The sequence below is a fragment of the Sapajus apella genome, unplaced genomic scaffold (genome assembly GCF_009761245.1).
Source record: "Sapajus apella isolate SASKATOON/1434 unplaced genomic scaffold, GSC_monkey_1.0 scaffold171, whole genome shotgun sequence".
Taxonomy (NCBI): Eukaryota; Metazoa; Chordata; class Mammalia; order Primates; family Cebidae; genus Sapajus; species Sapajus apella.
The window spans coordinates 1641514-1667872 of NW_022437111.1; the positions used below are offsets into that span (position 1 = coordinate 1641514).

General features: G+C 40.0%; 1 protein-coding gene across 3 annotated transcripts in view; it reads right to left on the reverse strand.

Annotated features, from left to right (window-relative positions):
• SLC15A2 (solute carrier family 15 member 2) overlaps positions 1–25332 on the reverse strand; it is a 46766-nt gene extending 21434 nt beyond the window's left edge. The window contains exons 1-9 of one of the 3 annotated variants that reach the window (XM_032267708.1): positions 24815–25328; positions 22859–22946; positions 21842–21983; positions 11529–11621; positions 10068–10167; positions 7960–8050; positions 7583–7660; positions 686–768; positions 104–190 (exon numbers count right to left, since the gene is read on the reverse strand). In XM_032267708.1, the coding sequence (XP_032123599.1) occupies positions 104–190; positions 686–768; positions 7583–7660; positions 7960–8050; positions 10068–10167; positions 11529–11621; positions 21842–21983; positions 22859–22946; positions 24815–24919 (867 nt within the window). In that variant the 5' untranslated portion in view covers positions 24920–25328. Of the gene's footprint in view, positions 1–103; positions 191–685; positions 769–7582; positions 7661–7959; positions 8051–10067; positions 10168–11528; positions 11622–21841; positions 21984–22858; positions 22947–24814 lie in introns of all 3 variants that reach the window. The other 2 variants (XM_032267711.1, XM_032267709.1) reach the window with 2 other exon arrangements.
• Positions 25333–26359: the final 1027 nt, after the last annotated feature.

The window sequence follows — 26359 nt, forward strand, 5'->3', positions numbered from 1 at the left end:
CAAAAAACAGTAGAGAGGAGGTTGAATGCGGTAGGGTAGAATCATTTTGAACATCAAGAAAGACACTACCAAGCCATAAGATGTTTCTGCATTTCCAACTTACTGGATATTTCTCAGCTGCCCAGTCTAGCCAGTGCTGTCGTTTTGGAATGTCTCCAGAGCGGTTCTTGAAACGATTGGAGATAGCAAACTAGGGCAGAGCATAGACATCATGAGAGAGACAAAGAGAATAACATCCTCTGCCTCTTCCAACTTACTATGCCTGCCTTCAAACACCATACTTTTAGTGACTTATTCTAACTCTTTGACCTAATCAGGCATTGAATTTCAGAGTATTTCAGATATAATTTTAACTATCACTTTAAGAAAGAACTTGCCATTCAAAACAAAAAATAACAACAACAATAAAAGAAAAAATGTTATATGTCCTTATTTCCTGAAGGTACTATATATGATTACATTTCAGAAGATTTTTGCCAATTTGAAAACATGATTACTTTTTTTAACTTAATGGTTAAATAGAGGCATAAGAAGAAGCCAAGTTAATCTCAGCTTGTTAAAAAGGCATGGAAATAGAACAGAGGTCACTGAGAAAAATGTATATTCATATTTGAAAGCTCATATTCTCAGCATAGCATCTCTTTCTTTTGATTGAAAAAGGCAAGAAAATAATTTATGGACTTACCCAGATACATTTGAGAACTTGAGCCACTATGTTTCCTTCAGGGGGTGGTTTATTGTACATTTTGCTTCCCATTGCAAACACAACTGCAGTTGATACACAAACAAGGTTTTTAGTTTCTCATTTATTAGGTTAGTACAAAGGTTACTGAGGTTTTGCCATTACTTTCAATGGTAAAAACCGCAATAACTTTTGCACCAGCCTAAATAGCACATTCAGTATGTCAGTGCTAAGGCAGACTGCTGAACTGTAGGAGTGGCTGACAAATCTCATAAAGAGGAAACTGACTTACATTTCCTGACTTTTGGAGTTATAAAAATTACAGGAGCCAAGAGAAGATAAAATGGTATGTTGTTAAGAGAGATATCTATTGAGAGTTTATGTAATCACAGAAGTAGAAGTCATCTTTGACTTCTTATTCTTTTTTCTCCATCTCCATATCTACAATGTTGCCAAGTTTTATTGGTCCTCTTTCATTAATGTATTGCCTATTTTCCCCATCTTTTACTTTGCTACTGCTACCACTTGTTCAGGACTTCACAACTTGTACTTGGGATTATGAAAATGGCCACCAACTAGTTTCTCATTCCCAAGTCTCTTCCCTCTTTAATCTGATGCCATATGTTTCTTTCCAGGATCTGTTAATACCAAACTAATCCAAAATTCTGGCATGAAAGGACTTCCCAAATTCATTATTATCCTGATGATTATTGTTATCCCTACCATCTATTTGAAGATTTACCACATGTAACTTGTTAAGCATTTTACATACATTAACTGATTTAGCTTGACAGAATATGTACTACTATCTCTATTTTACACATGAAGAAATGTTAAGGAAATTAAGCACCTTGTACAAGGTTATACTGCTAGAAGATACCAGAACTGCACTTTTGACCTGAGGCTTTATTGACTCAAAAATCTATGTTTTTGATCCTTACAATGCATCTTATTCACTAATTCTTACACCACACACTCTGCTAGACACTACTGGTAATATAGGTGAAAAAACAGGTCCCTGTCCTCTAAGTAGCTCACCTCAACCTGCCATTTCCCACTTTATATTTGATCAATCTTTCTGAAGTACCCTATGTTATAACCACTATTCATCATTTCTACAAACACTTCTATACTATTTCTGTTATTGAGCTTATTCTGTTTCTCTCAGCCCATATCTCTAACCATTGACCACATCTCCACAGCTAATTTTCGGTGAATTTTATTTCTTTTTTTTTTTTTTTTTTTTTTTGAGACGGAGTTTCACTCATGTTACCCAGGCTGGAGTGCAATGGCGCGATCTCGGCTCACCGCAACCTCCGCCTCCTGGGTTCAGGCAATTCTCCTGCCTCAGCCTCCTGAGTAGCTGGGATTACAGGCATGCACCACCATGCCCAGCTAATTTTTTGTATTTTTAGTAGAGACGGGGTTTCACCATGTTGACCAGGGTGGTCTCTATCTCTTGACCTCGTGATCCACCCGCCTCGGCCTCCCAAAGTGCTGGGATTACAGGCTTGAGCCACCGCGCCCGGCTATTTCTTTATTTTTCCTTTTATTTTCTAAATTAACAACGAGCTGGTATTACTTTTGTAGTTATAAAATAGTGGGTTTTTTCCATTTCGTTAAATTAAAATCAATAGAAAAACCCCATCTTGGTTCCCTCCCAGGTGTACTTTCCTTCCAAACAGATTTCCCAGCTTCAGCATGATACCCCTCTACTAGATCCTCTGCTAAAGATGATTTTGTCAGTGACCAGTAGCATTTTCCAGTATCCTTACACATCAGAATGCACAAATCACCTTACTTTCTCTCCCATCACTTTTTAGTATCTCCATTCCTCTCAGTCAGATTCACTCTACCACTTTTTCTCATTCATTCTCTCAGTTCCCCCAAAGTTTCCCCAGATAGCATCCTTTATCTATAACAGCTGTCTCATGGTTGATAGAAAAAAATGTTCACTGGAAGAATGATAACCCTGAGAGTCAAGTGGGCAGATAAAGAGGTACCCAGACAAAATGAAGATTTGGAGTAGGGAATAAATGGCTCCCTAAATTAAGAAAGACCCTAGAAAGATGCTGAATATCTCAGGAATGCTGGCTGCAATAGTGACAGGGGAGTGATAATAGGAAGACTTATGTAATGAACTAAAGTCACACTTATATGTCAAGGCCACTTAACTAAAGAAGACGAGTATAAACTTTTGAATTTCTCTACTATCTACTCCTTCTAGTAGATGATATTGCCTCTTAATTCACAAAGAAAATGGAAATCTTCAAATAGAAACTCCTTCAACTTCCTGCCACCAAATCAATTAGTTATTGTAACCACACTCATCCTCTCTTCCCTCTAGGTAGGTGAAGGTGATATTCCTCCTCCTATCCAAAGCTAATTTGCTCATATGCGTTTTCATACTAATTATACAGCCTTTATCTTGTATCTTCAACCTCTTTCTCCACTGAATTATTCCCAATAATATTCAAGCATGCTCAATATCCTTTCTGGAATCCATGTCATTTTCCAGCTATAAATACTATTTCACTTTCTTACTGATAGAGACAAGAGACATATAAATTCTTAGGCAGGCAGGGACGGGTCCCAGTGAAACCCGACCTTCAAGCCAAAGACAGTTTAAAGCCTGAAAACTGAGCTGCCGGTTCCTGACAGAGTCCATGACCTCAGTGAGAACCTCTATCTCTGTCTTACCCTCTCTCTCCATTGGTTCCTTTTGGATGCCACCCATGGACCAATCAGTATGCACTCCCCCATTCTTAAAAAATCCACAGCCTCACAGATGGCTACCAACTTTAGGTCCCCTCAGAGCTTTCCTTCTGCCACTCAATAAAATTATTCTCTGCTTACTCACTTTCTGGTGTCCACACACCTCATTCCTCTTGGTCATAGGACAAGAACTCAGAACTTGCTGAGCTGCAGGTGGCAGGAATGAAAGGGCTGTGACACCCCTGGTCAGTTTGCCAAGCTGTGAGTGGTGGGAACAAAAGAGCCGTAACACTGCTCCGCTCGCTGGACTACAGGAGAAAGAGAGTTGTAACAAGCTCTTGCTAGATGAACTACGGGAGTGAAGAGCCGCAACATTTCTGGGGGTTTAGACTTCGGGACTCCCTGAGCAGGGGCTGTAACACCCCTTAGGGCTCTGCACTTGCTAGCATCTCAGAGTTTTTGGGTGCCACCATGTTCCCCTTGTCTAGACGCCGCACCCGACACAGAAGTTGCTCACTGCATGCCCAGTCCAATCGCTGGCTGAGCATAGAGCTGCGGTGGGCACAGGTTCTGAGAAGGCAGGAGCCAAGTGCAGCCTGCCAGGCTAAGCAGGTGAAGCGAGCCCAGTGGGCCTGAGCAAGGCCCGGACAGAGGCGGCAGCGGCCACAGAGATTTCTGGCTGACAAAGCAGCACCAAAGGAATCCCAATGTCCTCCAATCAGTCTTCAGTCTCCACCATTCTACCATAACTGATGTACTGTAACCATATCAGTGACATCCTTAATGCTATATTTAATAGACATTTTTCACCCTTATCTTAATCTCCCACTCAGTAACATTTATCACTCTGAATGAATCCCTTCTTGAAATCCTCTTGTTATCCAAGATAGCACAATTACCATTTTGGACATTCCTTCTTAGTCTCATTTGTGGGCTTTTCCTCTTTGCCTGTCTTTTAAATCCTGGTGTTCCCTGAAGTTTGAACCTATCCACTGCCTCCCCCCACCCCCCATCTTTCTTTTACCTTACTCTTATTAGCTTTTAGTTAACTATCTTTATTTCATGGATTATTGCTACCCATATACTAATGACTCCAGATTTATATCTATAGGGCAAACATTTCTTCTAAGCTCTAAACCTGTATTTCCAAATAACTGGTAACACCAATTAAATGTTCCAAGAACATATAAAATGCAAAATGTTCAAAACTAAATTTATCAACATTACCCCAAACCAGCTCTTCCTCACTATCTCAATTAATGACCCTACTACCTACCCAGTTGTTCAAGGTTCAGAACGCTGCATTAAACCTTGACTTACCTTCTCTCTCACTTAACATATCTAATCATTCCAAGGTTTATTACTTCAACCAGGGCCAGATTAGGGTGAACTTAGTGAGATACTTATCTCAAGCACAAAATTTAAGCAAGTGTCAAAAAATCAAATATTATCCTTGCCTCACCCCAACACAATCCTTTCTCTACATTATAGAAACATCACTGAAAAATTAAAATCTAACAATTATTCCTTTAGAGTTCCCCACTCTCCTTCACAATTAAGTTCTAGTTCCTTACTGGTTTAAAAGGCCCTTCATTGTCTGGTTTCTGTCAGTTTCTCCTCTTTATCTTTCTCATTTATGCTTTAGGTAATCTAAATGCCTTTAACGCCTTTAACATGTCATGCTATTTCTCAATCTCTTGTCTTACAGCTACTGTGTTCTCTTTCTGCATCACTTACAATCTCTTTATTGATTAATTGCTGTTCAGCCCCTAGGTCTCACCTTAAATGTCATTCCTTTTTTTTTTTTTTTTTTTTTTTTTTTTTTGGGGGGAGACGGAGTTTCGCTCTTGTTACCCAAGCTGGAGTGCAATGGCGCGATCTCGACTCACCGCAACCTCCGCCTCCTGGGTTCAGGCAATTCTCCTGCCTCAGCCTCCTGAGTAGCTGGGATTACAGGCACGTGCCACCATGCCCAGCTAATTTTTTGTAGTTTTAGTAGAGACGGGGTTTCACCGTGTTGACCAGGATGGTCTCGATCTCTTGACCTCGTGATCCACCCGCCTCGGCCTCCCAAAGTGCTGGGATTACAGGCGTGAGCCACCGCGCCCGGCCAAATGTCATTTCTTTAGGCTTTTTACAACCCTCAAAGCAGTATTTATTAATTTATTCATTTATTTATTTTTGAGACAGGGTCTTGCTCTGTTGCCCAGGCTGGAGTGCAGTGGCACAATCATGGCTTACCACAGCCTTGCCCTTCTGGGCTCAAGTGATCCTTCCATCTCAGCCTCCCAAATAGTTGGGATCATAGGTGTATGCCATCATACTCGGCCAATTTTTTAAATGTTTTGTAGAGACAGAATCTCGTTATGTTGCCCAGGATGGTCTCAAACTCCTGAGCTCAAGCAATCCTCCTGCCTCAGCCTCCCAAAGTGCTGGGATTACAGGTATGAGCCACTGCACATGGTCCCTCAAGGTCTTAAACATTACTTATGTTCCCATAGCTCTCTCTGTACTTTCCTAGCTCATACTATATTGATCTGGGAAATACTGATCATACTATATTGTAAATTCCTTTTACTTTTCTTCCTCTCCCTATTGAACTATATAAATTATTTGAGAACATGAACTCTGAAGGTGTCTAATTCACCAATGTGATCCTAATACCTAGCACATAATAGGTTCATTAAATGCTTGTTAAATAAATGAGCGAATGAAAAAATAAAGTAAAAGATCAGAGAACTGAATTATTGATTAGTACCCAGAAAACTGAAGCTGCTGACTAATAATGACAGCTAGCACTTGTTTAACACTTCATAATTTATAAAATATTTCATTTACAGCATCTCTTTTTTATCTTCATAATTACTCTGTTGTGTAAATATTATCATGCAATGATCCAAAGAAGACATAGTACTAATCAGTGGAAAACCACAAAAATATTCTGGAAAATATTTGGCTTTGAATGGAGAAGGAAGCAGAGAATATATCATCACAGCTCACCTATAACAAATTTGTTTGGCATTGGGAATTCTGAGTACTACTATTAGCGCCCTCCCATCAACTCCCTGGTAGGAAATACACCGAACATTGAGTCTCTGGGCTGTTGTTCCTCTGTTGAGCTCTTTATGGGTTTGCACTGGATATCTTCCAGGGGGCTGTCACCCTGAGGCTCAGAGTGAGAACAGGTTTCCAGGTCAATGATTAGAAATAATCATGCCCAAGTTTTCCCTGAGGCTGTGTAAACTAAGGAACACTATATCCCTCTTCTCTTCCAGGACTGCGTTCTCAGGAATAAAAAGAATACCACTTCATTTAAGTTGCATTAATTTTCACCTACTTATCCAAATCCTCTTATTCTCTTTACTCAAGGGCAGACTCTTTGGGAGCACTGCAGAGCAGGGTAGAAATAGCTAAATCTAGAAGCTGTTTTAAAAGGTTGAGAATTTAAAATCTCTTCCAATTACCAGATAAATAAGTATCATATGAACTAAACTAGTTTGAAAAAGGATTATCTTCCTTGCTTCTCTATATTTTGTAGTGTAGAGCAGTGGATCTCCACCTTGACTATACATTAGAATCACCGGAGATACTAAAAAAAATTATAGCTGCCCAAGTCCCTGACTGGCCCAGAGTTTGATCTTTTTTAAGGCTCCCCAGAAAGCATCTTATTGGTTATGCAACCTTGGGCACTGTTTTTTTTTTTTTTTTGAGACAGAGTTTCGCTCTTGTTACCCAGGCTGGAGTGCAATGGCGCGATCTCGGCTCACCGCAGCCTCCGCCTCCTGGGTTCAGGCAATTCTCCTGCCTCAGCCTCCTGAGTAGCTGGGATTACAGGCACGTGCCACCATGCCCAGCTGATTTTTTGTATTTTTAGTAGAGACGGGGTTTCACCATGTTGACCAGGATGGTCTCGATCTCTTGACCTTGTGATCCACCCGCCTCGGCCTCCCAAAGTGCTGGGATTACAGGCGTGAGCCACCGCGCCCGGCCTGGCACTGTTTTCTTAAAGTTTCTGACTTCATTCAGAATCTACCTCCAAAGTCAAGGAGAATCCCCTACAATAACAGTTACTCAATAGGCCTAGTGTGAGGATTGAATTAAACAGCTTGTGTAAAGTGCCTACATGATGTTTTACATGTGTCAGTCATCAATGATTATTAGTTTCCTTTGCTCCACTGCACTTACCAAGCGCAATTACCATGAGCAATCCTGGAACTCCAAAAGCCAATGCATAGCAGTCTTCTCCAAAGCACTGCACATCTCCTAAAGAAAATGGGATGGGAGGAAGAAAGTAGCCCTGAGTCTTGAATGTTTAATGTTTCATTCTACAAGCTCAGGTTGTTGAATAAACCTGAGCTTGTAGAATATACATAGCCATCCTCTTTCCTCCCATCACTTAATCTATAATTCTTCTTTTGTGCCAGACAAATAAAGACTAAAATAAAGTTTCACAGATTGTCGAGCGCTTATAAAAGGAGAAGATGGAGAGGAGAAAGCCAAGAGCAGCTTTGTGTCTGACCACAGCAAGGCTTTATACAGGGTCCCTCAGAAACAATCCTAACCTCTCAGCATGGGTGTGATAAATGTAGAAATCAAGCTCCCTGCATTGATGGCAAGGTAGAAGACTGAGAAGTATCTACTCCGTTCCTCTGCCTGAAACAAACAGGATAAATCATCAGTGCAATGTGTACCCTAGCTCCAGCCCCACTCCATGTTCAGACTCAGAGCTGAAGACACATACAAAGAGAAAGATTCAGATATTGCCTCCACAATACCTGAATTTCATATTATTAATAGATATTTTAAAACATGGCTGGCTGACTCCAAACATTTACTCACCTTTCAAACTCCTATAAAAGCAGCTTTAACATTCTTTTCCTCCCTTAGCCTAGGGAAAAATAATCATCCTGTCCTCAGTGCCACTACTGTGTCCTGTATATAGCTATTCTAATATTAATGCCTTTGCATTAAATGTCTGGGTTTGGTTTTGTTTTGTTTTTTGAGACAGAGTCTCACTCTGTCACTCAGGCTGAGTGCAGTGGCTCAATCTCAGCTCACTGCAACCTCCACCTCCCAAGTTCAAGCCATTTTCCTACCTCAGCCCCCCAAAAATGTCTGTTTCTTCCATATAAGTTTCTTTAGAGCAGAAATTTTATCTTACTCATTTCTGTAATCCCTAGTACTTAGCACAGCATCTGACATATATAAGGGACTCCATAAATGTTTGTTGACTGTATTAACTAAGTGAATGCCTGATTTGGTTAAATAATAGATTTTGTGGCAGGAGTGTGTGGTAGGAATAGTACCAGAACATAGGACAGTGGAGTCAACTGTTAATGAAGCAGGATAGTTCACCTAGTGCTTAAGGGAGATCTGCCAGAGAATCTAAAAAGAACTCAGTAGACTTAGAAGTGGCTAGTGAAAACCTGGAAACGGATTTGTCCTATTAATTGAAATATCTTCGTGGAGCAGTTACCAAATGAAACAACTTTCAAATAAAGTTGCTAATATTTCATTCATTATACACTGACATGCTTCATTCTGATACCCCAGATGTCTTCTTGCCACATTAGAACAACGAGTCCTTCCCCATTTTCTATTTACACTGTTTTATTTCTTCCGGTTTCCATTTAAACCTTATTTCACTGATCTAATTTGTATAGTTTATTATACATAGGATCCTACTTGCCAAAAGTTGGTTCTTTCTTCGAAGTCAGCAAGCAGTTATGATCTATGGACTCTTGGGAAGAAAAAAAAGTATCAAATAACCCAAATGGTCTGAAAGGTAAGAAAAACACTGGAAGACAGGACAGGATAGCAGAGGCAGAAAGAGACAGTAGGTATTATGTCAGGGTGGAAGAGGGAAGAGGAGAGAGAGAAAGTGGGTGAGAGACACAGAGAGACAAGGAGTGGGGGAGAAAAAGAGAAACTCAAAGAAAGGATAAACGGTTATACAAAGGGGAATGGATATTTGAAGACAGACAAAACTGAAAACAAAAGTGAAGAAGCCAGAAATGTTGACAGATCTAAAAATAGACTATTCCCTTGTCTATTTGTCACCCCTTTCTCATAGAGGCCCATTTATTTTTCACCATTGGTAATGGGAAGTATTGAGGAAGAAAGGGAATGATCAGCCAGGCTCGGAATTGGTCATTTTCCCCTTTCATGGCATCTTAAAACTAGAGATGCTTAAATCATCTCTACAGTATTCATCACCTCCCATTCCCAAGGTGCTTACCACATTTCTTCCTAAATACCTCAAGTCAGAGTAAACTTACTACTTCCAACCGTTTGAAGTTTTTCTACCCATCAAGCAAAACACGACTTCTTCAAGGCTTTCACTCATTGGTCTCAGGTTTAATCACTGACATCCTTCCAGCATCTACAAGTAGCTATAATATTCTCCTCAATTCTTATTCAGACTATCCCCATTTCCTTCAACCTTTTCTTATAAGACATGCCTTTTAGTTCATCTACCAACCTGGTCTCTTTTCCTTAAAACTGTTTCAATTTTCCTCACTGTTAATGACCAGGATCCAGCATTGAATACAGCTGCTCAGATAAGATCTGACCAGTAGATTACTTCAATCTTGGCAAATGGCTACTTGCTAGGTACCCCTGTTAATGCTGGCTCCACATTCTTGAAAGTACAAAATAACAGTATTCTTACATGTTTTTCTTCAAACTGGTCTCCACCAAAAGCTGCCACGCAGGGTTTGATTCCTCCTGTCCCCAAAGCTATTAAACTCAGACCAACCAACGATAGGACTCTGAAATGGAAAGGTGAGGATGCCAACCATGTTGATACTAAATGCAACTGTAGAGATGGACTACAGAGCTGCAGAGGGAAAAAAAAAATATGTACAAAGGCAAAGATCCCCTTCACATTTCTACCCCATGGGTACTTTCGGTTTGCTTTTATTCCTAGGAGGTATTCATGGGCACTTATCATATTTATGATCCTTTGGTCTCTGCAAGAAAGTATGCATTATGTGGAAGCTTTCATTCCTGGTAGTGCCATTTACCTTTTATGAGCATCTGATAGAAGCAAATACTGAAGGAACTCCAAAGCTAACACACTGTTTCCCAATCTTGTTTTAGTCAAAGGGATACTTCAATAGAAAGACCTTTTAAGGACTCTAATCTCACATATCCTAACTAAAATTAAAAAAAAAAAAGTTCAAGTTAATCATAATTAGTAGGAACAGTGTCAAAAATTTTTGCTGGGACACCAATAAGAAGGTATCTAATATTTATTAAATATCAAGGCCAGGCACAGTGGCTCACATCTGCAATCTCAGCACTTTGGGAGGCCAAGGCAGGTGGATCACCTGAGGTCAGGATTTCAAGACCAGCCTGGCCAACATGGTGAAACACTGTCTCTACTAAAAATACAAAAATTAGCTAGGCATGGTGGTAGGAGCCTGTAATCCCAGCTATTCGGGAAGCTGAGGTGGGAGAATCGCTTGAACCCAAGAGACAGAGATTACAGTGAGCGGAGATCACGCCACTGCACTCCAGCCTGAGCAACAAAGCAAGACTCTGTCTAAAAAAAAAACAAACAAAATCAAACAAAATTTCTGACTCATAAGATAAATATATGTACACAGGCACACTGTAATATGAATACATATAAACTGCTCCCTGAACAGCTGTAATCCTATCTACTGACTGAACAAACAGACATCAGAATTTATCAAATGCCTCTAATCCCATAAATGCCAATAGCAACTGAAGTATATGGAACTACACATAAATGTAAATATTCAAAGCTTTGAATATGGCTTCTACAATGAATTATAAGGAAACGTTGTGGACTTTTTTAACCCTGGTAAAGTATAGATGCATATGAATAAAAAGGTGAGGGAATATGTAGGGTGTGAAGGTTTTAATTATTTTCAAGCATATAAAGAGGATACTAACTAGGCATTCTACAAGTCCCAAAAGCAGATGAGTTCAGATAAAGTAGAAAAGAGTTCAAGTGGTCATAAAACTGTTTTTCTTAACCAGTTTTGTAGTAAAACTGTAGATTGAAAATGAAATAAAAGGACATCTCTGGTAAGAAAATAGAAAATCATTTGTAACCAATGCCTGAGAAAAGTAGTTTAGTTGATTCCATGATTTTACTCACGTGTGTACCACTTGTCCTCCCAGTATTGGTAAAGCACCCAAGGACTTGATCGCATGGCCAAGCACATACACCAAGGAGAGATAAATGATTGTCCTGTTAAGAGAGTTAAATCAGTCAGTCTTTAACCAGAATTGAGAAACTTGCATAATACAGACTTAAGGTTCATATTGTTCTCAGTGTGGAGAAAAATGGAGGAGGAGGAGGAAGGAGTAGAGGAGGAAAGAATTATCTGAGAAATGCACATAGAGACAATAATGATGAATGAAGTAAAAAGACCAGGAAAAAGGAGTGGAATTCTTCACCCTGTAGCATTAGAGGTAATAGACATTCCCTTCAAGTTCCTTTCCTATACCCAACATCCCCTTTGCCTTTACATACTCACTCCACACATACACAGAGAAACCCTACTTTGTACAGACACGACAAGAACAAGGTGGATTTTTAGCAAATGTTTTAAGTTGGGAGAATCAGTAGAAGAGGATATTTGGACCTTAAGTGTTTTTCTCAAGGAATATCTTTTGCTGTAGAGAGCAAGAGGGGTCAAGGAAGAACTCAAATTAAACAGGAATGGCTAACCCAAAGGACTTCCTCAAAACTCAAGAAGCACTGGGAGGTAAAAAGCTCTCAGGTTGAGCCTGGATAACTTGGACTCTTGGACTAATTGTAATCCTCACCACAGTTTCCTCAGGGACAAGTTAACCAGGACAAACAAGGAGCCAGGGAATGACTGTCCAGTGATAAAAATCATGCAGTTGGAAGGAACATCCTGTTGTATCGTTTTTTCAAAGAACTTGAACAGCAAATAGAAAGTAGAAGAATAAGGAATTTCAGTAAGAATATACATTGAAATATGGCACACTACAACATCTACTCCTTATGTGTACAACCACATCAGCATTCCCTTGATATAAGTAGAATGTTAGAATTATAACGAACTGCCAGGCGCGGTGGCTCACGCCTCACTTTGGGAGGCCGAGGCGGGTGGATCACGAGGTCAAGAGATCGAGACCATCCTGGTCAACATGGTGAAACCCCGTCTCTACTAAAAATACAAAAAATTAGCTGGGCATGGTGGCGCGTGCCTGTAATCCCAGCTACTCAGGAGGCTGAGGCAGAAGAATTGCCTGAACCCAGGAGGTGGAGGTTGTGGTGAGCCGAGATCGCGCCACTGCACTTCCAGCCTGGGAAAAAAGAGTGAAACTCCGTCTCAAAAAAAAAAAAAAAAAAAAGAATTATAACGAATCTTGGAAATTATACAATTTACAACTGCAGTTTTTAAGGTGTTACATGCTAATGTGGAATACAGAGAATAGAATGGAATAAAGATAGCAAAGAGAGGCTGGAGATGTTGGAAATCTCAGGATGTGGATTTCCAATTTTTAAGGTGTTATATGCTAATGTGGAATACAGAGAATAGAATGGAATAAAGAGAGCAAAGAGAGGCTGGAGATGTTGGAAATCTCAGGATGTGCCTAATCCTTCTAGGTCAGCTTTCTAGGGAAGGGAACTTAAAGGGTATGGCAGGTTGGGGATAAGAAGTTAAGTGACTAGACCGGGCATGGTGGCTCACACCTGTAATCCCAGCACTTTGGGAGGCCAAGGCGGTTGGATCAGTCAGGAGATCGAGACCATCCTGGCCAATATGTTGAAATCCTGTCTCTACCAAAAATACAAAAATTAGCTGGGTGTGGTGGCGCATGCCTGTAATCCCAGCTACGCAGGAGGCTGAGGCAGGAGAATCTCTTAAACCAGGAAGTTGGAGGTTGCAGTGAGCCGAGATGGCGCCACTGCACTCCAGCCTGGTGACAGAGTGAGACTTCATCTCAAAAAAAAAAAAAAAAAAGAAGTTAGGTGACTAATCTAGGACTAATTAACATTGCGGAGGGGACAAGTTTTCCCCAAAAAGAATAAATAGAAAGGGAATAAAAAGGAACAGGAAAAAAAGCTAGCTATCATGAACCCAAAACAGATTATTTATGTTAGATCATCATAAAGGGGGGAAAAAAAAAGGAGTTTGAGCTGGAGTGATATAGTCTGGGTAGTAAGATCAGTATCCAATTGATGGACTAAACTAGGGGTGTCCAATCATTTGGCTTCCCTGGGCCACGTTGGAAGAAGAATTGTCTTGGGCCACATATAAAATACACCAACACAACAACAGCTGGTGAGAAAAAAAAAAAAAATCTCATAATGTTTTAAGAAAGTGTATGAATTTGTATTGGGCTGCATTCAAAGCTGTCCTGGGCTGACCTGCAGGCTGCAGATTGGGCAAGGTTGGACTAAATGTATGAGAGAAGTTTAAGTGGTTTAGGAAGAAAATAGGCAACCTTATAGATTTAAAAAAAAATAGGAAATAGTTTAGATATGAAGAATATAAGAGAGGAAGCTAATGGCAGGAAACTAATAGAAGGAACAAGAAGTAAAGAGACCTGAAAATTCTGCATTTGAAACAAGATATTAGGACTATTGTAATCCCAACCATAGGACGCAGAACTGTTTTAGGTTGACTTCACTAATCCCTCAATTTTACAAATCAATAAACTGAAATCCAGACAGGTCAAATGACATTTCTTTTTTTTTTTTTTTTGAGACTGAGTTTCACTCTTGTTACCCAGGCTGGAGTGCAATGGCACGATCTCGGCTCACTGCAACCTCCGCCTCCTGGGTTCAGGCAATTCTCCTGCCTCAACCTCCTCAGTAGCTGGGATTACAGGCACGCGCCACCATGCCCAGCTAATGTTTTGTATTTTTAGTAGAGACGGGGTTTCACCATGTTGATCAGGATGGTCTCGATCTCTTGACCTCGTGATCCACCCGCCTCGGCCTCCCAAAGTGCTGGGATTACAGGCTTGAGCCACCGCGCCCGGCCGTCAAATGACATTTCTAAACACTGACTTTTGGGCTGGTTGTGGTGGCTCATGTCTGCAAATCCCAGCACTTTGGAAGGCTGAGGTGGGAGGATTGCTTGAGGTCAGGAGATCAAGACCAGCCTTGCCAACACGGTGAAACCCTGCATCCAATAAACATACAAAAATTAGCCAGGCATGGTGGTGCATGCCTGTAATCCCAGCTACTTGGGAGACTGAGGTAGGAGGATCACTTGAACCCAGGAAGTGGAGGTTGCAGTGAGCTGAAGTCTTGTACCACTGTACTCCAGCCTGGGAGACAGAAAGAAACTCCACCTCAAAAAAGTTAAATAAATAAATAGTGATTTTTAAAAAATTATTATTATAGAGATGGGGACTTGCTATGTTGACCAGGCTGGTCTCGAACTCCTTGCCTCAAGCAATCCTCCCATCTCAGTCTCCCAAAGTGCTGGGATTACAGGCATGAGCTACTACACCCAGCCCCAAAGTGACATTTTAATTAGCATTAGGGTTATGCTAGAACTTCTATATTTAACTCAGAACTTCTATATACAACTAGCATTCCTTTGGTTTTATCATGAACAAGTTAATGTGGAAAAAGGAAATGGAAGAGAAAGAAGTGATACATTTTATTTCACCATAAGAATATAAAATGCCAGAGCCATTTTTAATGGGAGCTTAGGAACTGAGAAGAGGTACATACAGAGACTGAGAGCTGGTAGTAATGGCAGAGGAAGAGAACTAGCATGAAGAAAAGAAGGTCAGTTCTGACCAGACAAAAAAGAGGAGAGAGAAAGGACATACTATATAGGCCCACTCAGAGAAAGAGAAAAGAGATGTGTGGAGAGGACATTCAAAAGCATAATAAACACATTTAAGAGAGTGGTTCTAAGTGATTTCCCAGTTTAAAAACCAAAACTGATAAGCCTGGGTAATAGGATATAAAATCTAGGAACTGTAATTAAAAATGTTTTCCTTTCTTAAAACCAACTTGACACTACAAAAAACATCCTTGAGAAACCAATATACATGTTTAATTATTTTTGTTTTCCACTGTATACCTACTGATTAGCCTTTCCTGTGTGTACCTCTGAAGGAAGCCTCACTTCTTTCCTGATGTAGGGGGTTCCTTAAATAAGAGTCAGGGACTCTGGGGGCCCATTTTCTCTTAACAAAGCTATGATTCTGAGATAGCAAACAGAGGCAAGATTTTTAATACAAGATGTTTACTAAATTCAGGAAACTGTCCCTTCAGAGTTTGAACAATCTTTCTAAAGTTATAGAAGGTTTTTTGCCCTCAAGGTAACACCTGAATAAAAGCAAACACACACACACACACACACACACACACACACACACACACACACACAAACACACACACACAGGCAGAGGAACAGATGAGAGGCGGGGAAGAACTTAATGGTTTGAAACAAAAATCTATTCACTTTCCTCTAGCTAATGAAGACAATAGGCTGCAGGTTCAAATTAGAGAAGACAGTAAAGAGTCTTGTCTTTTTTCTGATTTTCCAACTTAAGGAAATCAGGAGTAAAACATGCTGAAAGGGTAGTTTTAAGTACTTATTCCCATTGTTGCTGTTATCATCTATTTGTATATGTTAACACACACACAAACATGACTATAGGAGAACAAGCTACCCATGTTTTCTCAAGCTACTTCCTTTTGGAGATACCAATCACCCCCAAGTTTTGTTATTTAAAAAGCAACCACAATACTCACAATAAAAAAAGTCACCTTCATGCCTGTTTACATCTATCTGTGCTGATGTGCCTACATTTGAGTGTCTGAAGGTGAAAAAATTTATTAATTCAAAGATTTACCGCGGGCCTGCTATGTACTAGGCACTATTCTAGGTGCTCTTGGATAAAAATATAAATGACAGCCAGGTACAGTGGCTCAAACCTGTAATTCCAGCACTTTGGGAGACGGAGGCGGGCAGGCCACTTGAGGTCAAGAGTTTGAGACCAGCTTGGGCAATACGGTGAAATCCCATCTCTACTAAAAATACAAAAATTAGTTGGGCATGGTTGGTGTGCACCTATAATCCCAGCTACTCAGGAGGCTGAGGTAGGAGAATCACTTGAACTGGGAAGCAGAGATTGCAGTGAGCCGAGATCATGTCACTGCACTCCAGTCTGGGTGATAGAGTGAAACTCTGTCTCAATGGCAAAGTATATATCTATATAATATATATGTGTTATATATATTATAACACATATATTTATATATTATACATATAAGATATGTGTTTATATATATAAATGACATTGTCCTCTAAGTGTTGGAAATAAGATATCAGATTCAAATATAAATAATTAAATAACTATAATAAGACAGAATTTAGTAAATGTCATATAATGGTGAGAAAACAAAGACCTCAGAAAACACTAGGTTACTTCTGGCTTATGGTAAAATGTGAGGGGACGGGGGTAGAGAATACTCCAAAGCACAGGCTGTACTTGAGTGAGCCTTAAAGGGTTTGGACATGAAAGGATGGGGAAGAAGGGGTTTCCATGAAGCAGAAATAATGCAAGCAGACATGAAAAAGAGATGCCACTGGATATGATTACAGAAATATTAGTCTTCAATTTTCCTCTAGTGGCCATTCTTGAAAGGGGATAAGTATGATGATAAGCACAGAAAAGTCAGTTGGAGTGAGATTAGTAGACAGTGATTTTTTTTTTTTTTTTTTTTTTTTTTTTTAACCGGTTTTGGTTGTTTTTGCTGGAGTGCAATGGCACGATCTCGGGTCACCGCAACCTCCGCCTCCTGGGTTCAGGCAATTCTCCTGCCTCAACCTCCTCAGTAGCTGGGATTACAGGCACGCGCCACCATGCCCAGCTAATGTTTTGTATTTTTAGTAGAGACGGGGTTTCACCATGTTGACCAGGATGGTCTCGATCTCTTGACCTCGTGATCCACCCGCCTCGGCCTCCCAAAGTGCTGGGATTACAGGCTTGAGCCACCGCGCCCGGCCGACAGTGATTTAATAGTTACCAGAAATTTTTTAGCAGAGTAGCAATGTAATCAGGATTTCTTTTAGGAAGATTAATTTGGAAGTAGGGTATATGCTCAATTGTAGGAAAAAGAGATGGGAAACAGTAAAAACATTTTAGATGTCCATTTTAATATCTCAACTTAGAGACACTGGACAATGAAGACCAAAACTGGGTGATGGCAACTAATGGCAGTGGATTTTGTGTTGAAAAAGGATAAAAGTGAGAGAGATTGTGGCAAACAGAATTGGTAGAATTTGACAAGTAATTGAATGTGGGAATGTAGGGAAGCCAGAAGAAAGAACAAATTTGGGGAGGGAGAACAACCTATGAGGTGAATGCCAATATGTAATTCACTGGAGTTTGAGGAGCTATCTGCTTATAGCTAGTATCAACACCACAGAATTTGCTAATAAAGAATCTAGAGAAAGAGAAGGGGATAAAAGTTATAACCTGGGGAAAATTCTTATACTCAGGAAAGAGTGAAGTAAACAAGAGGCAAAAGAGAAGTCAGATAGATAAGAATCAAAAGATATAAGAGGACGAGAGTAAGAAAAATATACTGTAGAGAAGGTCAAGGAGTTTCACAGAAATGGTAAACAGCCTGAAATGCTAATAACAAGTTCAAAATAAGTAAGAATTTAGAAAAGACCGCTGGAATTTGTTAATGAGGGAATCCTTACCAGTGATCTTAGGGAGTAATTTCAGTAGGAAAAAATACGATTTACACTATATCTTATTGTAGTTACCACAATAAGCTCTGTATTAAAGCTATTTGAATATGAACAATATGAATTAGGTAGTACTTGTAATTCACCTCTTCATCCTCCATGGTTCCTTGGACAAACAGAAGGTGCTCAATAAATATTTACTGACTTAAATTGGGTCAAATTAAATTAAATTGAATTGGATTATACTGCATTACATTATATTACTCCACCATAACAAGTGATAATGAAGAGTGACAAAGAAAGGCAACACATACAGAGGATTATTTTTATAATATGGGGGTCAATGATAATAAGAGAAAAATAATAGGAAAGGAAGAGTCAAGATAAACTTTGTTCATTTAAAGCTATTAGAGATTTGCACCTGCTTCTAGGTTCAGGAAAAGACTCTGGTTCTTTGGGAGAATTTGAAGGCAAGAGAGGGGAACAATGAGGGTACAGACACCCTAGAGAAAGTGATCTCGGTGAGGGTGTTACACATATAAAAACTGATCAAGGTGTACAGTTAAGGCTTTTGAATTTGCTTACTTTATGTAAGTTATACCCCAATAAAAATAAATTAAAAACAATAATAAATATATCAAGAAGGATTGATTTGCGGGCACAAGTGGAGGTTGCTAAACTTTCTCTGAATTAAGCAGGAAACAATTGCTGACCAAATCCTGTAACTGTACTTCTTCAATCTTAAAGGATGTTATTTTAAAAGTAAAGTGCTATGTCATGTATATGAATCTGTATTCTACAACTGAATAAATAGATTATGGCTTGCACTTTTTATTCTGCAAATAGTGCCAGTCTCCTATCTGGATAAACTTGGTGACTACTACTACATATGTAGCAAACGTAGATCTCAGCTGCCCACCCACCATTCCTCTCCCAAGTCAAGAAGCTGTTCAGTACTGTATTATGTCTATAGTTACATATTAGGTGCTAATTAAACACTTTTAGAATAATGAACATATATAGGTCAAAGTAAGATATAAACCACTGTTTACTAAAGAGGATTCCTTGGAACACTATCCAGAAAAAATATTCCATGGTCAAACTAGTTTGGGAAACACTGCATACTACAAACTTCTGTGGAGATTTTATAGTGTATATCAGCATATTAAACCCTATAAGAAATCATGCAGTAAGGGAACATTTTTAGCTTTGTTCAGCCTAATAGTTTTCAAACTTATTTGACCACAAGAGCTTTATTTTCCCACATAACTTATTATATTTTATAGTTTTGAACATAATGCACTTTGGGAAATGCTCATTTAGACAAATCCATGGATTACAGGTCCATAGAAAATAATTGGGCAATGGATATCCACGATTCATTTCTAGTTTATCAGGATAATGTTATAGGGAACAATCATAACATTATACCATATTATATCTCTTTGGTGCTATGTTCAAGGACTTAAAAAATACTAAATTGATCAATAGTCTAACTCACGAAAATATTAGATTCATAAGAACAAAACTACAAAGACATTAGAGAAGAGAAATAGATAGTAAAAGAACTGAAAAGAGGTACTCATAAGAAGATCCTAAGGGAGGTGGGACAACTCAATCTGGAGAAGAGATGGAGAAAGTATCAAGTAACTACATTAAAGCATCTAAAATTATAATTCTTTCTTTTTTTTTTTTTTTTTTGAGACAGAGTCTTGCTTTGTCACCCAGGCTGGAATGCAGTAATGTAATCTTGGCTTACTGCAACCTCTGCCTCCCAGGTTCAAGTGATTCTCCTGCCTCAGCTTCCCAAGTAGCTGGGATTACAGGTGCCCGCCACCACATTCAGCTAATTTTTGTATTTTTTAGTAGAGAGGTGGTTTCACCATGTTGGCAAGTCTGGTCTCAAACTCCTGACCTCAGGCAATCTGCCCGCCTCAGCCTCCCAAAGGGCTGGGATTACAGGTGTCAGCCACCACACCTGGCTAAAATTAGAAATTTGCTGGTGGAAGTTAGAATGGCAATCATTGCCGGGCGCGGTGGCTCACGCCTGTAATCCCAGCACTTTGGGAGGCCGAGGCGGGTGGATCACGAGGTCAAGAGATCGAGACCATCCTGGTCAACACGGTGAAACCCCGTCTCTACTAAAAATACAAAAAATTAGCTGGGCATGGTGGTGCATGCCTGTAATCCCAGCTACTCGGGAGGCTGAGGCAGGAGAATTGCCTGAACCCAGGAGGCGGAGGTTGCGGTGAGTCAAGATCGCGCCATTGCACTCCAGCCTGGGTAACAAGAGCGAAACTCCGTCTCAAAAAAAAAAAAAAAAAAAGAATGGCAATCATTAAAAAATCTGGAGACAACAGATGCTGGAGAGGATGTGGAGAAATAGGAACAATTTTACACTGTTAGTGGGAGTGTAAATTAATTCAACCATTGTGGAAGACAGTGTGGTGATTCCTCAAGGACCTAGAAATAGAAATTCCATTTGACCCAGCAATCCCATTACTTGGTATATATCCAAAGGATTATAAATTGTTCTATTATAAGGACACATGCACACGAATGTTCACTGAAGCACTGTTTACAATAGCAAAGACTTGGAACCAACCCAAATGCCCATCAATGATAGGCATCGATTATAGGACAGGGAAAATGTGGCACATATACACCATGGAATACTATGCAGCCATCAAAATGATGAGTTCGTGTCCTTTGTAGGGACATGGATGAACCTGGAAACCATCTCAGCAAACTGACACAAGAACAGAAAATCAAACACCTGTTCTCACTCATAGGTGGGTGTTGAACAATGAGAACACATGGACACAGGGAGGGGAGCATCACACACTGAGGTCTGTTGGGGGGAACTAGGGGAGGGACAGCGTGGGGTGTGGAGTTGGGGAGGGATAACATGGGGAGAAATGCCAGATATAGGTGATGGGGAGGAAGTCAGCAAACCACATTGCCATGTATGTACCTATGCAATAATCCTGCGTGTTCTTCACATGTACCCCAAAACCTAAAACACAATAATATATATATATATATATTATATATTTTTCTTAATTTCTTTATATATATATATACAAAGAAATTTGCTGGTGGATAGTGCTCTTTGTCTCCACCAAGATCAGAACAAGATTTAATATTAAACTACAGAATGGAAGGTTAAAATTAGATTTTTTTTTTTTTTTTTTTTTTTGAGACAGTCTCGCTGTGTTGCCAGGTGCCAGGCTGGAGTGCAGTGGTGCGATCTTGGCTCACTGCAACCTCCGCCTCCCGGGTTCAAGCAATTCTCCTGCCTCAGCCTCCCGAGTAGCTGGGACTACAGGCATGCGCCACAACGCCCAGGTAATTTTTGTATTTTTTTAGTAGAGGCAGGGTTTCACCATGTTGGTCAGGATGGTCTCAATCTCCTGACCTCATGATCCTCCTGCCTTGGCCTCCCAAAGTGATGGGATTACAGGTGTGAACCACCGCGCCTGGCCTAAAATTAGATTTAAGAAACAAAAGATACCACAACTGAAGAAGATGTAAAAAACACTGGAAAAACTGATAATGAAAAGAATAGTCTCTTCTTGTTGCCAGAGAGATTCTTTTTTTTTTTTTCCAAATTTTCCACACTACACAGATGTACAGAGATTCTTGTTTTTCATGCATGACATAGGTATGTTCTTGCTCAAAAGCAAGAGGCTAGAAGTGATAACTTTCTGCACGATTAATCTATGAAAACTGTAGGGATGTGACCTCCTATCTTCCTTACTTGAATTTTCCCAACCATGAGTCAGCAATGGCTGCTCCCAGGATCGGAGTAAAATAACAGAGGCTGCTGAAAGCATGGTATATAGATGTGGAGGTATCTTCATTCCAATGCAGGAAATACAGGAAATACAGGGTCAGCACAGCTGTGGTAGAAAAAAAAGGCGGGGGGGTGGGGAGACAAAACAAGATAGATGCATTAAAGTGACTTATGAAAGAAAATATTTTATCTCCAGTCTTTATAAGGTGATTTTGGCCTTCAGCACTCCCATCAGTGACATGACTGAGAAGTGACTGCCAGTCAGTACAAGCAGGGCCCCATGGGAGTTGTGGGAGTGAATGGGACTATACTGAATGTACAAATATAATACTCCTCCCTTCAGTCTATGTGCACCCCTAGCATCATTTAGGCCAATCATCAACAAAACATGGGTGCTTCCAATATCCCTTCCCTCTCCTCTCCTTCCCAGCAACAAGATGATGAGAGATCTTATCTGAATTCCATTCTTCATATCTGCTCCTCAGGTATGAGCTCTTAGCCAAGAGCTGTTAGCTCATACCTGAGGAAGAGGTATGAAAAATGTAAGTCAGGTAATGAGAGCATAATGAGAGCTTTCCCCAGTTCTTGCTATGTTGCCCAGGCTGGAGTGCAGCGGTCATTCACTGACACAATTATAGGTGCCTGATAGTCTGGAACTCCTGGGCCCAAGCAATCCTCCTGCTTCAGCCTAAGTAGTGGGGGCTACAGGCATGTGCCATCATGTCCAGCTCTACCCACTTACATTCTCAAAGTCTGTGTTCTGGTTTCTTTCACACCTTTCTGATCTTGGCCTCTATGAGTTATTAGGTGAAATCCTAAGAGATATTTATTGGAAGTCTTGGCCAAAGTAAAGGACCAATTTGGACCAAGGCAGAAAGAGTGGATTAGGGAAATAAGTGCATATAAAGAGATGAGGCTGTTACAAATATGAGGTGAGGGTGAGTGGAGAATAGTAGGTAGGACTCTGGGATACAAAATTACCTTTCATTCCATAATAGGAAAAGCGCTCGCAGAATTCATTCACCACAATGAAGGCAATGCTCAGTGGATAGTTGGAGCCACAGATTTTCTATTAAACAAGAAGGCAATGATTCAAGCATGAGCTGTTTTCCCCTGTTTCAACAATTAGATTGCTGCACAACTGAAAAATTCGTTTATTTCAAATCACCATGGTAGGTAATGGAGCAATGGTCTCTACTCTTCATGAAACAGCTATTATCACACTAAAAGTGCTTACATTGCTGATTTAGAAATAATAGAAGATAATCTGAATATTATTTTGTTTCTCATTTATTTTACATGGATTTGCTTAAACATTCTTTGATCCTAGACATCAGGACCTGCTCATCTTCCCACAACTACTAAATGAAAAGCCTAGGGCTCTGGGCAGAAGAATGGTCATATTAACTTTCTAGGAACAGAATAAAGAGATAGCCTATGGAATACCTGATATCCAAGCAGTGAGATTCAGATGTCAGTCTCTGCTTAGCTCCACCATGGGGACTGACCCTTCTTGTCCCCAACTGTTCTGTTCGCCATGCTGGGAGGAATCCTGGCAATATGATAGCTTCTCCTTCAGAGGCTACTGGAGCCAGGCACATAGCCCAACATGGAGGACAGAGATTCCTAAGGGTAAGCTAGTTGATCACATTGACTTTGGGCAGAGTTTTTAAATTCTGTAAAATTAAATGTCTAGTCTTCCTACTAAAGAGATTCTATAACATTTTCATGATAATCCTACTGGATATCAAAAGAATTATGCTTTTATCATGCAACATATCAGTCAGAATATAAAGAATGTTATGTTTTATTTCAATTCCCTATGTATTACAATAGACCAACTAGCATGAGGGGACATAGGGATTTCTGTCCTTGGTACAGTCAAATTTATCGTGAAAATTATATTGCCTCATTTTGTGAGCAGTATATACATCTTTGTAAGTGGCCCTAAATTCTTTTGGACCAGAAGAGATATCACTAGCAAAAAAAAAATAGGCAAAATATAATAAATTAATAAAAATAATAAATTAATATACTATTCTTTTACCCCTAGGGATATATATAAATGATCCTCCTGAACATTAATATATTTTAATGTATCATAATAACTTGCTTGAAACATTCAATGAACTGGGCTTCTTATCTTTGTAGCTCACAGCTTGAGAATTATGAAATCTGGAGTTTAGCTGACACACTGTCACTAGCTAGACAATACTGTCACTGGCTGTGTTAACATACTTATACTGGCCATGTCACTACACCTGTCTCTATGCCTCTGTTCTGTTATTCCAAAGAAATGAGAATAACATCACCTTTTGGCCCACAGTAAGAACTCAGTAAATTTTGGCTATCATTACTATATCCTTCCCACTTACAGAATTTTAATGTAAGAATTGACTGAGATGGTGAGTTTGCAAGTGCTTTAGCAAGTATATAATGCAAAACATTACTATTACTTTTCTGTTTCTCTTTCCTTTCTCCCACAGTAGACTGGGAACACATAGTAATAGAGATTGGATCTATTCTGAAACTTCCACTGGTGTTCAGCAGAAGGCTCTGCACACAGGGAGAACTAAGGGCAGGGTTTTTTTTTTTTATTGGTAAAGAAAGAACAATCACACACAGTTCTCCAGACAAGAATGCTTGCCAGTTTCCCTGGACATTGAAATTGCTTTTTCTCCCCCAGGGAAACAGAATATGCAATGAAATTCAACAACTTCCTGGATCCCAAATGAACTTTGACTACCTCTCCTGCTGCTTTGTCTTGTTACGTAAAGGAAGCTTCTGTTTAGATGTGGTTTCAGGTGAATTCTAACTCCAAGAGAGAATCATTTTAATACCCTAATACAGCTCAGCTTGAAGCTCCGGAGGCCAAGGAAGAGAGCCAAAAGAGGGAGGCCATTCGTGTCAGAGGCAGAATTGAATCTAAGGACTCACCGTGGATGGCTTCTTTGGAGGGCTGGGAGGTCGACGTGGTACCTCTTCAATGGAGACAGGTGAAAAAAGAGTTTCCTTGGACTCATTTTTCTGGAAGGTATTCATGACTGGCTCCTTACTCTCTCTCTCTCCTCGAGCATTTGGCTTCAGTAGGCAGTTAGGACAGCTGCCAGCCTACTCTGAAAAGGGGGACTGGGAGGGGGAGCTGGTGGCTTCAGCAACTGAGTTTAACTCTGTGGGTGTCAGCTTCAATAGCTTCCTGATCCAGAGCAAAGCAGGAAGCTATAGTTCAAAAGAATGTGTAAAAGGTACAGCATAGCAAAGTGAAAACATGCCAAAAATAGAATGAAACAATGATAGAGAACTGATTAGAAAATCTATGCTTAAGAAAGATTATCTTTGCAAAGGAGGTCAAGATAACTAAGAACACAACACTTCAAGCACAGATTGAATTTAGCTGGGCGTGGTGGCTCACGCCTGTAATCGCAGCACTTTGAGAGGCTGAGGTGGGCGGATCATGAGGTCAGGAGATCGAGATCATCCTGGATAACACGGTGAAACTCCGTCTCTACTAAAAATACAAAAAATTAGCTGGGCATGGTGGCATGCACCTATAGTCCCAACTACTTGGGAGGCCGAGGTAGAAGAATTGCTTGAACCCTGGAGGCAGAGGTTGCAGTGAGCCAAGATCTTGCCACTGCACTCCAGCCTGGGTGACAGAGTGAAAGTCTGTCTCGAAATAAAAAAAAAGAAAAGAAAAACTGATTTCAGGCTAAGAATAACCGTAATTTATTGACCATCTACTATTGAAAGGTTAATATATATGAATTACATATATGTTGTATGTATATATAACATATGTTTATTCTAATTAATATTACTATCCCCATTTTAAAGAAATTAATGTTCCCAGAGCTAAAAAATTTGTTCAAAGTTACTGTCCAGTAAGTGGCAGATCTGGAATTTTCACTATGTCATGACAGCTGGGAAAGGTGGAGTTAGTAATGACTTGGGCCATTATTCAGTTATGAAAATTATAGAAATGGAATGTAGGAATACAGCAAATTTAAATGCATCGGAGAAGGAAGGTCATCAGAAACTGAATTTGGGAAATAAGAAAGATGCTGACTTTAGACTGGGTGCGATGGTTCACGCCTATAATCCCAGCACTTTGGGAGGCTGAAGGGCACAGATCACAAGGTCAGGAGTTCAAGATCAGCCTAGCCAACATAGTGAAACCCAGTCTCTACTAAAAACACGAAACTTAGCCAGGTGTGGTGGCACATGCCTGTAGTCCCAGCTACTCAGGAGGCTGAGACAGGAGAGTTGCTTGAACACGGGAGGCAGAGGTTGCAGTGAGCCAAGACCCCACCATTGCACTCCAGCCTGGGTGACAGAGCAAGACTCCATCTCAAAAAAAAAAAAAAAGAAAAGAAAAGAAAGATGGTGATTTTTGTTTTGTTTTCAACATCTTAAAAGTTCAGCTAGAAATAGCCTATAAGCAATTAAAGAAGTGGGGCTAAAGAAAATGAGAGAAAAGGATTG